The 14,617-nt window shown below is 45.2% G+C and overlaps 1 protein-coding gene across 1 annotated transcript in view; it reads right to left on the bottom strand.

Moving 5' to 3' along the window:
* Positions 1-231: 231 nt before the first annotated feature.
* The window catches only part of LOC142464236 (vomeronasal type-2 receptor 26-like), a 56,027-nt gene continuing 41,641 nt past the window's right edge, over positions 232-14,617 (bottom strand). Inside the window, exons 5-6 of the mRNA XM_075567642.1 lie at positions 8,962-9,085; positions 232-5,719 (exon numbers count right to left, since the gene is read on the bottom strand). Of these exons, the coding sequence (XP_075423757.1) occupies positions 4,806-5,719; positions 8,962-9,085 (1,038 nt within the window). The 3' untranslated portion in view covers positions 232-4,805. The remainder of the gene's footprint in view (positions 5,720-8,961; positions 9,086-14,617) is intronic.

Genomic DNA, 14,617 nt, shown 5'->3' with positions numbered 1-14,617 from the left:
ATAAATGGATTTTATTTAGTCTTCATATTGTAGCCCCATCATCTTTTTGCTGCTGTGCTCAATTTTTCTTCTATTGAGTTCCTCAATTCAGAGGTACTTAATACACTTGCCTTCAGTTTTTCAATTAAGCTTTACCCAGAAGCAGCTACAAAAAGGTTCCCCAGCTCTACCTACCGTCACTCTTTGACAAAGTACCAACAGGTACGAAATGCATCAGAGTGACTGCAGGGATGTTGTACCTTCAAGAAACCATTTTTCACAGCTACCTTTTGTCCAGCTTCCATACTAGTGCTCTGCAGTGCTCAGCCTATTTTTTCTTTTTTCCGCATTGTTTGGACGGTATCGGCAGGATCACGCACCAGACTGGAGAATCCTTGATCCTGCGACTTTGCAAGAGACTACGGGGAACGGAACATATGAGTTCTTTATGACTTTATTTCTAAGCTGCCCTGGTGCCCGTGTGACAGCAGCATATATTTCAGGTATTGGAATTGTGTATGGGGGTTGGGTGTCTCGCTAGTGAGGTCTTTTGGAGCTCAGGCTGCAGGACTCTCCCGATCATTCCTTCCTCTAGCTGCAGTTTTAGTCCACTTATGCACGGGTGTCTCTAACTCAAGCATTAACCAGCAGTCCTCTCCCGTCATTCTCACTCACTCAAGCGTTCAATGAACATTCATGAGACATGATGATTATTTACACTTGCAGTTTCCTTCATATCTGGAGCATCGGCATATGGGCTCTTGCCCTTCTTTCTCCATGACATAATTCGGGTTGGCAGCGGTCATAGTGCTTGGCTTGCTTAACATTTGTATGTCATTAAATTAGTTACTGTTCCACTTCTCAGTAATGCTCGGGTATATATACAACTCTTTGTTTGTCACAAGAAACAATGTTAATGGTACATGCATGTTTCAACTCAAATGGTGCAGCAAATTGGTGGAGAAGAGTAGACCACACTTACGCGATGTTATACCTGTTACAGGTCTTGCTAAGTTAAACAGGCAGCACCAGCAAGAAAACAAATGACGGAGTGGACTTCCAGAAGTCTCTCTCAACATAGGAGAGAAGAAACTGATTCTCTTTCTCACAATGGAGGAGCAAGAAATTAAACTTCTGAATTCTGCATCAAGTGGCTTCTGTCAACAAGGGACTTTGCAGGAATTTCTTCACAGCCAGGAAGGGACTCTGCAAAGTCTTGGAATATGTACTCCCAGTAAGCCGCTGAGTCTGCCACAGAGCAGACTGGGGATTACCTCTATTACACCAGAAAGGGCGACTGGAGCACAAACAGGTGCTGCGTTGCTTCCATTCCTCACTTCCTCAGAGTCGCGACTCACAGTGCGGATGTCTGTTCCACAACTTTTGCCAAGTAATACTACTGGCCACTGTGGCCATTGTGATGTGATATGCCCAGTGCCACAGCCCTGGGACCTCCCAACCAACCTGTTCCTGGCATTAGCCAAGCTATGTGAGACCAGGAAGCAGAGGTCCCAATGAACATCGTGGTGGTGTTCCAAACACTGGTGCATCCATGCAGAGTCCACTGTATGGTTTAAAGTTTGCCTGCCTTCCAGTGTTCATCCCAGGCGGGGTTGTTGGTTACCCCCCTTTTTGCATTATTTTACTTTTAACGCCCTTCCTTTATCTCCTTGATTTAATACATTGTATATTCAAGTTACAGTGCACTTTTAACTTATCAGTTCTATTATTCTTTGTTTATGTGGTTTTCACTTTTTCCTATTTGGTCCTGAAAAGCCAATAGGATTAAAGTAACTGTGATTAAACCTGCATAAAATAATAGACTGCTACAACAGCCACCACTGTAACATCAAGGTTGGAACACTTGACACATGACTTGTCAGCAAACCAAAAGAGTGCTGTCTATCACCCCCCCTTTCTACCATGACTTGTCAGCACTTCACACAGATATTCAATCATAGAAAAACGTCAGTCTAGTTGTCTTGTGAAAAAATACTATAAAATGTATAAATAATTCTAACAGAAGATCAACGTTTCGTTCCCTACCTGCACCATTTCCAAGACATCTCTGCTATCATGGCTGAAAAATAATTCTGCGTTCTGTACAGTGACACCTGACAGTAAAGGACAAGGTCAATGACTAGAAGTAAGGAAAAGTAAACCAGAGGAATTGAATTGGGACTGAGCCAATTGCTTTCATGGGGAGAACGGAGAAGACGAAGGATGACGTGCAGCTACAGGGACAGGATCCTGACCATGACTGCTGCAAACAATGTAATGTCCGGTGACATGGCTCACCAATGAGCCATGTCCAAGCATCTTCAACTACCTCTCCTCTATTTACAATGTCCCCACAGTAAATGCAATGCAGCAACACATAATGCCACGCAAAGGGATACAATGTCTGTACTCTAGCAACAGACCCTGTCTCTGAAGCCTGCTAGGTCTCGTTCTCACTCCCTAACTCCATTGTCTCTGGGGGAGTGGTGGATGTGAGGAAGCAGGTTCCAGAGGTGGGGATATAGGTGGAGAAGCAACAGAGTTACTTCTCACAGAAGGGGAAGACCCTGGAGCCAGCTTGGGTCGGGTGTGCCATTGGGAAGGAGTGGGTGGCTGCCTCATTTGGTGGGTGATGGTAGCTTTTCCACAATGACCCAGAGCAGGATCATGTCTGGAGACACATGTTTGCTCACTCTACCTTTCCTAGAGGTCATAGTGGTTGTTCTGCATGTATGCTGCAGATCACACATCCCAGGCGGCATCCACTCTTGCCCCTATGCCCCGTTGCACCAGAAAGGACACAGTATACCACCGCAGAGTCTCTCACGGTGTCATAACGCGGCAATTAGAATAATTCCCACATGATGAAGGTGAAGGTGACTAATGTTGGCAGACGACTGGACCCCTGTGATGCCTGTGAGCTGGTGGAGAAGACTGTAATACCACAAATGCCAACCTAAGGGCTACTACCTTTACATCTTCGAAAAACACATCTGCATTCCTCTGCCTCACCTTCTACAAGACACTCATCAGAAGAGCCACCATCACCACCCCCAATGTCACTGTCAACATCCTTGCCCAGACAAACTTAAATCAGTCACGACCTCCTCAATGCTAGAAGCATTCCCTGCTAACTTACCCACGTCATCTTGATTTTTCCACCCTTGTAACTGCACCTGCTGATGCTTTGTTTGCCCCAGCTAAAGCAGAAGGAGATGCTTGGTGTGACAGACTCAGATGTTGCAGCGGAAACAAGATCCAGGGGCACCAATTCAAAACTTTTAATGGAGGACCACTACAGGTTAGAACTGGGCCTGCTCTGGCAACCCTGCACTGACCTAACCTGCATGCGCTGGCAACAAGAGCTGCTGCATTTCCTGCTCGCACACATTTTCAAACAGATGGACTTCGGCACAGGAAACATCAACAGTCTTAGTTTCTATACAGCCAGATTTACCTGAGTTAAATGACACAGAGGAAATAGCTGCTGATAAACGTGGCCCTGACACAAACTCACTCTCCACCAAATAGACAATAGCCTCCAATCCTCACTACTACCTGCATCCTCGAGCACAGAGCTATTTCCAAAGCGAGGTTGAAGAAAGTTAAACCTCACTCAAGCTCAACTCAGACATATCCTGTCTCTGTAGAAGAGGCTGAACAACAATAGGAGCAACAGGTTCCTGAGGCATGCACACAACAGGAGATGCAGTCGCAGGACTTCAACTACAGCTGGTACCAGGAAAAACAACCGGTACATCTACTGCTGCCCTTGCTAATATGCCTCATTGTTAACTGAGAATGTCCTCCTCACAGGAAAGGCAAGAGCAGATCCCCTCCTGCCCTAGATGCCACCACCACTCTCCATAATGAAAATAAAAATTAAACCAAAAATAAAACAAACAAACTCACTCATCTCTTTCTCCCTGCCTGCGGCTGATAGAACTGCCTGCTGTCTATCCACACACCAACCCAGCCACCAGCCCGTTCCCACACACCCTCTCCCCTTCCTCAAAGTCATAAGCATGAGAAAAACAAAAGGCAGGAAGCGGGAGTGGCAAAATGGAGGTGCGCGGATTTGATTTTTAAATAACACGCTTAGAAACATTATCGGATTAAAAAGAAATCTGTACTTGTGGAATCCAAAGGCAGATTCCAAAGACTCCAAATGGATTTATTAACGTCAAATCCGCATGCTGATTTCATGAAATCAGGAAGGAATTTATTTTGACTCTAATGAGATTTCATTAATTAATTTTTCACTTGGGTTTTTTGTTTTCCTCCTTACGGATCAATATGCTGTAAATACAAATATAGGACGAGTATTATTCACCTGAATTTAATATAGTTTGGACTCAATGTACCGTACATGTCTTTTCAACCTTTTCTAATATGTACTGCTGTAACTATATGAAACAATGTATTATAGCAGCAGCATAATCAAATCCGTATTAAGTGGAATCCCTCTACATATGGACCCTACATTCTGATGGAAGCATTCTACCATTCCATTCGCTTGTGGGTGGTAATGAAGGGACTCTCTGTAAATATGTGTTTGGGCATTACCTGATAGAAAATAGAATTAAAGCTCCCTAAAGACCAACCGTGGGTCACTATATTAAGGTTCCATAGTAATCTTCATGTAACAATAAAAAATAGAAAGCAAGACAAGGGCCACTCACTATTGTTGCAAGAAACTGGGCACCAGAAACGTTGTTGACTGGGCATTTAATCACTGAGATCTAAGTTCATACTGGAGTGTATTATTTCTAATTTATCTAATATTTTAGTTAAAAAAAGTAAATGCCATAGACACACAAATATATTTACTTTGGATAATTTCGTATTCTACCTAATAATGTTTCCCTAATATTTAAGTAAGACTTTATCATTATAGTGTAGCACTTAGAAATAAAAATACAGCCCAGGAGCCCTGCACTAGAAGCCAGAATGGCAAATATCTCCACAGCCACCATGGTTTTGCCTTTGGTGGTCTCATATGCTGGGATGAAGGTTACCCAAACAGTACAGAAGACCATCATGCTGAATGTTATATTGCGAGCTTCATTAAAGTGATCAGGCAACTTCCTTACCATAAAAGCTACAATAAAGCTGGCGAGAGCCAGAAATCCAATATAGCCAAGTCGTATATAAAACCCAACGATGGAGCCTTCATTACATAGTAATATTATTTTCCCAGTTTCCGTCTTGGTGTCTCTATCTGGGAATGGAGGGGAGTGCCCTAAAGACACCAGGCAGATCCCCAATTCCACTAGTGAGCATATTAGGACAACCGAGCTAGATAATCTCTTTCCCACCCACTTCTTTAACTTGCTGCCGGGTTTTGTGGATTTGAAAGCAACAAAAACTATGATAGTTTTTCCTAGGACTGAGGAAACCGCCAATGTGAAGATGACACAGAAGGCAGCACGTCTCAGCAGGCAGGTCACCATTGTAGGTTGGCCAATGAATAACAAGGGGCAGAGGAAGCACAGCATGAGGGAGATGAGGAGGGTGTAGCTGAGATCTCTGTTGTTGGCCTTGACTATGGGTGTGTCCCTATGTATAATGAAGACCACTAGCACAGAAAAAGTTCCAATACAGAATGTAACAGAAAGTGTTGTTAAAGCTAATCCCAAGGGTTCCTGAAAGGACAGGAAATTCAATGTTTTCTTGACACACATGACTTTCTTCTCATCGGGCCACGCATCTTCAGGACACTGCAGACAGTTTGCCATGTCTGAAAGAGAAAGTGTAGAATGCATCAAGGCCAGAAAACATGTCATATCTATGCTCTGGAAGCTGCCCTCTCCTATGGTGGCCTTTCCTTCTCCCACACTCCGCGCACTGATGGCAGGGGTGGAGGCGTGGGGCTCCTGCTCTCCTCTATTTGCCTTTACCGAACCCTTCCTATTCCACCATCTCTTGCTTTTCCCTCCTATGAGGCTCACACTGTCCAGATTTTCTCTTCTCTCCCTGTCCATGTGGCGGTCATCTATCGCCCACCTACCTCTACTCACCCCCCCTCTGCCTTTCTCTCTGACTTTGAATCCTGGCTAAATTCTCACACACGCATGCTGTGTTCCTCCACTCGTTTCTCTGAATGCCTCTGGACGAAATCTCATACTCTCACAGATTTCCTTCACTACAAATTTATGCTATCCTGTTTCAACTCTGCCCTCTCGCAAGCTAAACAAGCCTACTTTTCTTCACTATCAATATGCACAAGTCTAACCCACGCCGACTGTTCTCTGTCTTTGATACTCTACTCAAACCATCCTCAGCTGCCTCTCCTTCCTCCATCTCTGCTCAGGACTTTGCTGACTATTTTAAGGAAAAGGTGGACTCCATACGGCAGAACATCCCCTCTGTTTCTTCTTCCCATCCTACTCCTCTTCCTAACTCTCCTCCTGCCTTCCTTGACTCTTTTTCCAGTGTCTCAGAGGAGGATGTGTCGCTGTTGATTGTCTCTTCTCCCTCTACCACTTGTCCTCTTGACCCCATCTCCTAAAACTTCTTGCTCCTACTATAATCCCTACGCTCACACACATTTTAAACTTCTCCCTCTGCTCTGGAACCTTTCCATCCTCCTTCAAACATGCAACAGTCATACCATTACTCAAAAACAGCAAGCTTGACCCTACCTGTCTTTCTAACTATCGTCCTGTCTCCCTCCTGCCTTTTGCCTCTAAACTCATTGAACGTCTTGTATTCTCTCGCTTGCTCCATTTTCTCAACACCTATTCTCTCCTAGACCCTATACAATCTGGCTTCCGCACTGCTCACTCCACAGAAACAGCCCTCACTAACATAACTGACGACCTCCATGCTGCCAAAGACAGAGGTCATTACACTCTGCTCATATTACTCGACCTCTCTGCAGCATTTGACACCGTGGACCACCCTCTTCTCCTTCACATTCTCCAAACTCTTGGTATTCGGAACAAAGCTCTCTCCTTGATCTCATCCTACCTCTCCCATCGTACTTTCAGTGTCTCTTCTGCTAACACCACCTCCTCCTCTATTGATCTCTCTGTGTGGGTACCCCAGGGCTCTGTCCTGGGACCTCTTCTCTTTTCTCTGTATACACCCTCTCTAGGTGACCTAATAACATCTTTTGGGTTTAATTATCACCTCTATGCTGACGACACACAAATATACTTTTCAACACCTGACCTTACACCTGCTGTACAAACCAAAGTTTCTGAATGTCTCTCTGCTATATCATCCTGGATGGCCCTCCGCCGCCTTAAACTCAACATGGCAAAAACAGAGCTCCTCATACTTCCTCCCAAACCTACTGCCTCCTTCCACATTACTGTTGGAACTACGATCATTCACCCAGTAGCCCAAGCACGCTGCCCAGGGGTCACACTCGACTCCTCTCTCACATTTGCCCCTCACATTCAAAACATTTCTAAAACCTGTCGCTTTTTCCTCTGCAATATAACAAAGATATGCCCTTTACTCTGTTGCTCGACTGCTAAAACTCTGACTCAGGCTCTCATTCTCTCCCGTCTTGATTACTGTAACCTCCTGCTGTCGGCCTTCCTGCCTCTCACCTGTCTCCCCTACAATCTATCCTAAACGCTGCTGCCAGAATCACTCTACTCTTTCCTAGATCTGTCTCAGCATCTCCCCTCCTAAAATCCCTCTCCTGGCTTCCGATCAAATCCCGCATCTCACACTCCATTCTCCTCCTCACTTTTAAAGCTTTACACTCTTCTGCCCCTCCTTACATCTCAGCCCTAATTTCTCGTTATGCACCATCCAGACTCTTGCGTTCTTCTCAAGGATGTCTTCTTTCTACCCCCTTTGTATCTAAAGCCCTCTCCCGCCTTAAACCTTTTCACTGACTGCCCAACACCTCTGGAATGCCCTTCACCTCAGTACCCGACTAGCACCCTCTCTATCCACCTTTAAGACCCACCTTAAGACACACTTGCTTAAAGAAGCATATGAAAAGCACTGTGGATATTGTGAACACATGATACATAAAGCTTGGCCCCCTTCAGACGCACTTACCAGAACTCCCTCCTACTGTCTCTGTACATTCTCCCTACCTACCAATTAGACTGTAAGCTCCTCGGGGCAGGGACTCCTCTTCCTTAATGTTACTTTTAATAATAATAATAATAATACTTGTAGCATGTCTATTACTTTTCTCCTTTATGGGCACACAGAAAACCTTTTATGCCTACAATCTGCAGTGTTTCCACACTGACTGCTCTCTTTCCCACATTAATAGATAAGGGGAGAAAAAACAGTCCCGATACACCATGCGAGTTTCTGTATTGGTGAATTTATTTTATATCCTGAAAGTGTTCAAGGCCTATGTATTAAGATCATATTTAATTTTTTTTTTTTTGTATCAAATTTTTGTGTGCTAAAAAGTAGTACAAACGTTCCAAAAATGCACATGATATTTACTGTATGAAGGCTTCATACATATTGTTGTTTGACATTAATTTTGACAACATATTAAATACCTGTTACAAGTTAAATTATAACCACATTCTGTGTATTTTTTTTTACATTTATAACTAGTGTTTGTAAATATAAATTATTTGTATAATATTATTTATAATAGCCATACTGTGAAAGTAATACATTTCCTTTAGCAATTTAATGAAACAACCATACCGTGTAAAATCTAAATTCGGGTTGATAAATAGCAACTTAATGATGAATCAACAATATAAATAGACTTTTTAGAGTTTACGCCAGGTTCAACTTGGGGGATGATTTTTAAACACTTTCTCCTATTTTGTTGGCGCACGGAAACATACATTTTTAGTACATACTATTCACATCTGTACGCCTAGCTCAGTCCATTTCTGTGCAAACGTTATTTTGTACGGCGATGATGCAGAATGAGAAATGTCAGGTTAGTACATAGGCACACACGCTTAATATAAAATGAGATTTACGTGCAGCAATTTAGCCCCCGGTAGTGATTATGGGGTGTGTGTGCTCACCCACCTGTCATGTTTGAGATAGTTCCCTTTGAGCAGGGAACGCAGTCGTAGCAGCAGACAGACTGTCCCTCACGTGCAGCTTTCCTATATCCCGGGGAACAGCTGTCACTGCACACGGAGCGCGGAATCTAGAAGTAATATGGAGTGAGACGGCAAACTCAAGAACGCTCAGAATTAATATATAAAGAAAAACAGGGATAAATGGCATAAGGGGCAGGGGGGGGGGGAGGAGCTCTTACTACAGTCTAATATATATTGTTGATTGGGTGCTAGAAGGTAGCGCACTGGCCAATGAGAACAAATGCTTGCAAAGGCTAGAAAAGCGCTCCAATCAAGGGATGAATTAGTTGCATAGTTAAAATGTCACATTAAATAAAATACCCTTATTAGGAAATGACAGACAAGCAGGGACGTTAAGACAGCACGGAAATTCAATAAAAATAAGCGGATCACACACTGTTGGGAACAATAGAATTATTCTCCTCCTCCTAACCCTCTGTACAGTTAGGATGTAATTGGTGGGTGTGTGGATAGATTTTAAGATAGGTTGATTTCAAGCCTAAATATTAAGTATGCTATATTCGCTATATACATATGTAACACACTTCCCCCCCTAATCGCAGATAGGGACCATGTGGGGAAATCTACATGTATTACCAGGTGTGGTGCATTACCTGTCAGGCTCACAGGAGGACTGAACCTCCGCCACGTGGAGCCTGGGTGTATTCTGGAATGTACTTACAGCGCCTCCACCTGTGCAGGATTCTAGAGTGTAGAATAACCCCTGACACAGGACCCGCATACAGTAACCACATACACCAGGGTATGGATAAACAGTTTACTATATGCACACAGAACCATATAACCATATGACAATAGTGTCACCCTGTAACACTGGGCCTCACAGGGCCATAACTCCACACCTTATCCCCCAACTCCGTGTCCCAAGAGTCCCAAGGTCACCCAAGTGTGAGACAGCGCTGCCCACTAGTTTGAGTAGGTGGTTGGTGCACGTGTTGTGAAGAAGGTACCTGCCGGGTGTGTCCACACCCGAGCGCTGAAAAGAATACAGAGTGGATCCACTGATCCCACGATGAATCTGCCTCGGCATTGGGTGGTATCCCACTGGACGATCCCACCATGAAGATAGTCTCTATCTTGAGTGGTGGTCTGATCCCAGACACGATTGTCATGGAACAAGAACTGCACTTCTGTTTCACCCCCCCTCCCCTTTCCTTGCAGCTCTGCTTGTCAGCTTCTCAGTGCCAGCTGCATGTGTTTGGCTCTGTGCACAAACACAGTGCCTGTGTGATAGATACAGTGTGATTTCCCCTCTCCCAGCGGCTTGCTGTGTTAGAGATGCAACATTATTGCTACTTTATGTAGCTCCCCCAGACATTTCTGTGAGTTGCCATAGCAGCCCCAGCCTTTCTCCCAAATGGGCTAGTCTGCTTTCTCCCCCTCTGCTCTGCCCACAGATGGTCTGTCCCAGGCTATCTTGCCTCCCAGCATACATTGGGACTTCCTTTCCACCATACCTCTGGATGAGTGAGTACCTTGCTGTAACCCCTGTACTGGTACTGTAGGATTATCTTTTCACCTACCTTTACTACCAAGCACACACAGAGAGACTCTATCCCAACACCTATACCTCTACACAAGTGACTGTTTTTACCTGCTTTCTACAAATAAAGTAAAGAAAAGAAACAGACCTTGTCGTGCTTGGAAAAGAGGGCCGAGTTGACACTATCTGAGCTAAATCATCTTACACATGACCTCTGGCTTCCAGAATAACGATAATCAGGGCTGCCAGCAGATGAACTGTATCCCTGAACGTAGCAAATAACTAAAGGGGAAGGGCCCCTACCTAAGTAGCAACCAGAATCTAGATTATAGGATTGGGGACTAACTGGGGCCTAGGGGGGTAACCTGGCCTAGTGCAGGGGCTACACATACAACCTCCCCTAACCTGCTGCCAGCTCTAACTCCCAGCAAGCCCTCAGCGCACCAAATGTACCCATCTCCTCAGCGGAAGTTCACGTTCAAAGACACAATCCACAGCTTGGACTTCTCAGCAAGGGAAGAGCTCAACCTGCTATTCAAGTTCCTGGGGAACGAATCCAGGGAGCACGCGAAGAGACTTCGGGCGGCAAACGCGCACCAGCCCCAAGTAGGTCTTGACCTAGTGTGGGAAAGGCTAGAAGAGTCCTACGGCAGCCCCGAAGCAGTCGAGGATTCGCTCTTCAAAAGAATCGACAGCTTCCCCAAGATCACAACTAAAGACTACTCGAAGTTACGAGAGCTCGGGGACCTGCTGCAAGAACTGGAGTTCGCGAGGAAAGACCATTCCTTAATAGGTCTCAACGCCCTAGACTCAGCTCGTGGAGTGAGACCCATCCTGGAGAAGCTACCCTTCAACCTCCAAGAAAAATGGATCTCACAAGGCTCCAAATACAAAGCAAGTCGTCTACCCCACATTCTCATTCTTCGTAAGCTTCATCCGCGAAGCGGCAAGGACAAGGAACGATCCCAGTTTCATCTTAGGTGCGCAAACCACACACAGTTCAAGCAGCCTGAGGAATGAGAGACCCGTGGCGAGATACGGTAACACTCAAACACCCATCTCGGTCCAAACTACTCCCGATCAGTCGGTCGCCGGTGACAAGAAACCAAGGGACCTTAACAAAGAATGCCCTATAGACAAAAGGCCGCATCCGCTTAACGAGTGTATCGGATTCAGAATGAAACCCATAGAGGAGCGAAAGAACATACTCAGGGAATGGGGAGCTTGTTTCAAATGTTGTGCTTCCACAACTCATTTATTCAAAGACTGTAAAGAAGAAATCAAATGTACAGTGTGCGAAAGTGACAAGCACGTGACATCGTTACACCCAGAGGCGCTGACACTCCATCAACTCAACAACCCATCCTCCGTAGTGGAGCATGGCGGGGAGGAAGGAGAAGGAGAGCCAACATCCATCACATCTCAGCGCACCGAAGTTTGCGGCAAAGAAAGCGACAAAATGTCCTGCTCCAAAATATGCCTTGTCGCAGTGCACCCCCAGGGACAACCTGAGAAGGCTATTCGGATGTATGCAATCCTCGACGACCAAAGCAACAGATCATTTTCGAAGACGGAGTTCTTCAACCTATTCAACTTACAGGACAATGCCTCACCCTACACCCTCAGAACCTGTGCAGGGTCAACTGAGTCAACAGGGAGAAGAGCAAGCGGTTACATCATATGTTCAGTGGATAACAGAGTGAAAATAGCTCTCCCCACACTCATCGAGTGTAACCACAAGGCCACAAACAGGGACGAGATTCCCACACCAGACGTGGCACGCCATTACCCCCACCTTAAAGGAATAGCCAACTACATCCTGCCGGTAGAACAAGGCGCCAAGATCTTGCTGCTGCTCGGCAGGGACATCATGAGGGTACATAAAGTCCGTAAACAGCATAACGGACGCCACAACGCACCATACGCCCAAAGACTTGACCTAGGATGGGTGATAGTGGGGAACGTGTGCACCAACAAAGAGCACGGGCAAGACTATGTTGATGCCCGCAGAACGGTGGTAACAGAATGTGGACAAACATCTCTCTCTGAACCATGTCTTGGCCATCTCCAAGCGACCGACGGGCCAAGTGAAGAGAAAAGACAAGGTCATACCCCTGAGATCAACAAAAACATCCTCACATCGGGGGGATGTAACAATGGCCTGGGATGCTCAGCAGTCCAGACAGCTAAGGATGATGAATCGATTCCACCGAAGGAAGAAAGTAACCTCCCAAAGGTGACCGACAAAGGGATCGTCCAAAAGGCAATAAACAATCAAACCGTCCTCTCGCGAGCAATGGCACGACTAAGACGTACAGTTGTTCCTCTCCATAGAGTATCAAGCGACAAAGCAGCCAGCTGCCACAACTGGCATAGCCGCCAAAGATTGCGCCCTACAGGTGAAGCCACAGTGTCAAAAAGACTGTCCTCTCACACGTCTAAAAAGAGACAGCCACGGAGACATTTCATAAAGGGATTTACTAGGGCAAAAGAGACTGTTCTTCGTTACGTCCAGGGAGACAATAACCTCCCGATGGCAGTCAACAAAGAGACACAAAAGCGTTTCACCAAACTACGTGGAGATGTTCTCGTGCAAGAGAAATGCACCGATGACCTACGGTGCACAGCGTTCCAGACAACAAGGGACGACAAACAAACACCATTGAGGGAGATAGAGGATTCCCGAGGTTAACAGTCAAGGAGCTCGTTAAAGACGGACCGGGCAGCTGGGTGAACCCGCCACCATTCCGTTCACCAAAAAGACGCCTCCTGAACAATAGAGAACCTGCCATCTCTAGGCTCAGTAGAAAAAACTAGGGTGAGACCCCCAAATATCGAGGCCACTAGCCAGGCACTATGGAGTGCGTTTTAGGAAAGAGGGTTGGACGCCCATTATTTAGTAATATAGGTATAAATATGAATATGGGGTACCTCCGATACTAACATGGGGAGTGGGGTATTGGAACACCGGTAGAGGTACACGGGGACACCTCCCAGGGGGGCGCCCCCTAGTAAATCACAGCCCGGCTACCATAAAACCTCACCTGTCTCCCCTGTGTACCGCGTGGAGGTCCCTAGGAAAAGCCGTCCCTGTTTACAGCTCACAGCTTGATCCGGAGACTCTGCAATGGAGGGATCCCGCTGTGGATGGCGTCTGCGTGCTCCAACCGGATGTGACGTCACAAGTAGAAGAGAAAAAATGCTCCCGAGGTTCACAGCACCTTCACTCAGCCAACGTATGATGTAAAAAACTTTATTAGTAACCAGCACAGTACAGCATGATCACTCTGACGCGTTTCGTCCTATCCCGGACTTTTTCAAAGAGTGCCGTTCATACAACATGTCCCTGCTCATATAGGGGGTGAGTCAGATCAACAACCAATCGAAATAAAGGTCAATTTAACCTGCACCTGATCAATCAGGAATAGGCTATAATCTAGTGATTGTTCTCATTACCATACCCACGACATGGGGGGACATGCACAAATACAAAAATACAAAAATGCATACATATTTAGACAAAATAAATAAAAACAGCCTAATGCTGTATAAAGTTAAAAACATAGAAATGGGTGTAATACAACTGCTGGTATTAGATTAATTTATCAATTGATATTAAATTAACTATTCATTTACTCTGGTTGAAAAGTGGATATGGTCATAACCTTCATAAAGATAATGAAATAAATTCTATGAACACAAATAATTTATATATTTGTCAGAACATCTCTATATGCAATGTGGGTAATTTATCATTATATATATAACACAATATACATTAGTACGCTATTAGGTCATAGTTCAATACAATGTAGCACACCTTGAACACCCCTCCACAATGGGCCATTATCCCACCAAGAAGTGCTTAAGCTCCCAGTCTTGGTTGATTCCGGCCGGATGGAGTGTGTTCAAGGTGTACACCCAATACATTTCCTGTTTGTTCAAGACACCTTCCCTGTATCCTCCCCTAGTATGACATGGTATATGCTCAATTGCAGTGAATGAAAAATTATTTATACCTCCTTTAGGGCATCTAGAAAAATGTCTAGGGACGGGGTGTGTAGTGTCCTTTCTTTTAATAAGTCTTACATGCTCT

This window comes from Ascaphus truei, chromosome 12, assembly GCF_040206685.1.
Source record: "Ascaphus truei isolate aAscTru1 chromosome 12, aAscTru1.hap1, whole genome shotgun sequence".
Lineage (NCBI taxonomy): Eukaryota > Metazoa > Chordata > Amphibia > Anura > Ascaphidae > Ascaphus > Ascaphus truei.
This window is presented reverse-complemented; position numbering and strand designations above follow the sequence as displayed.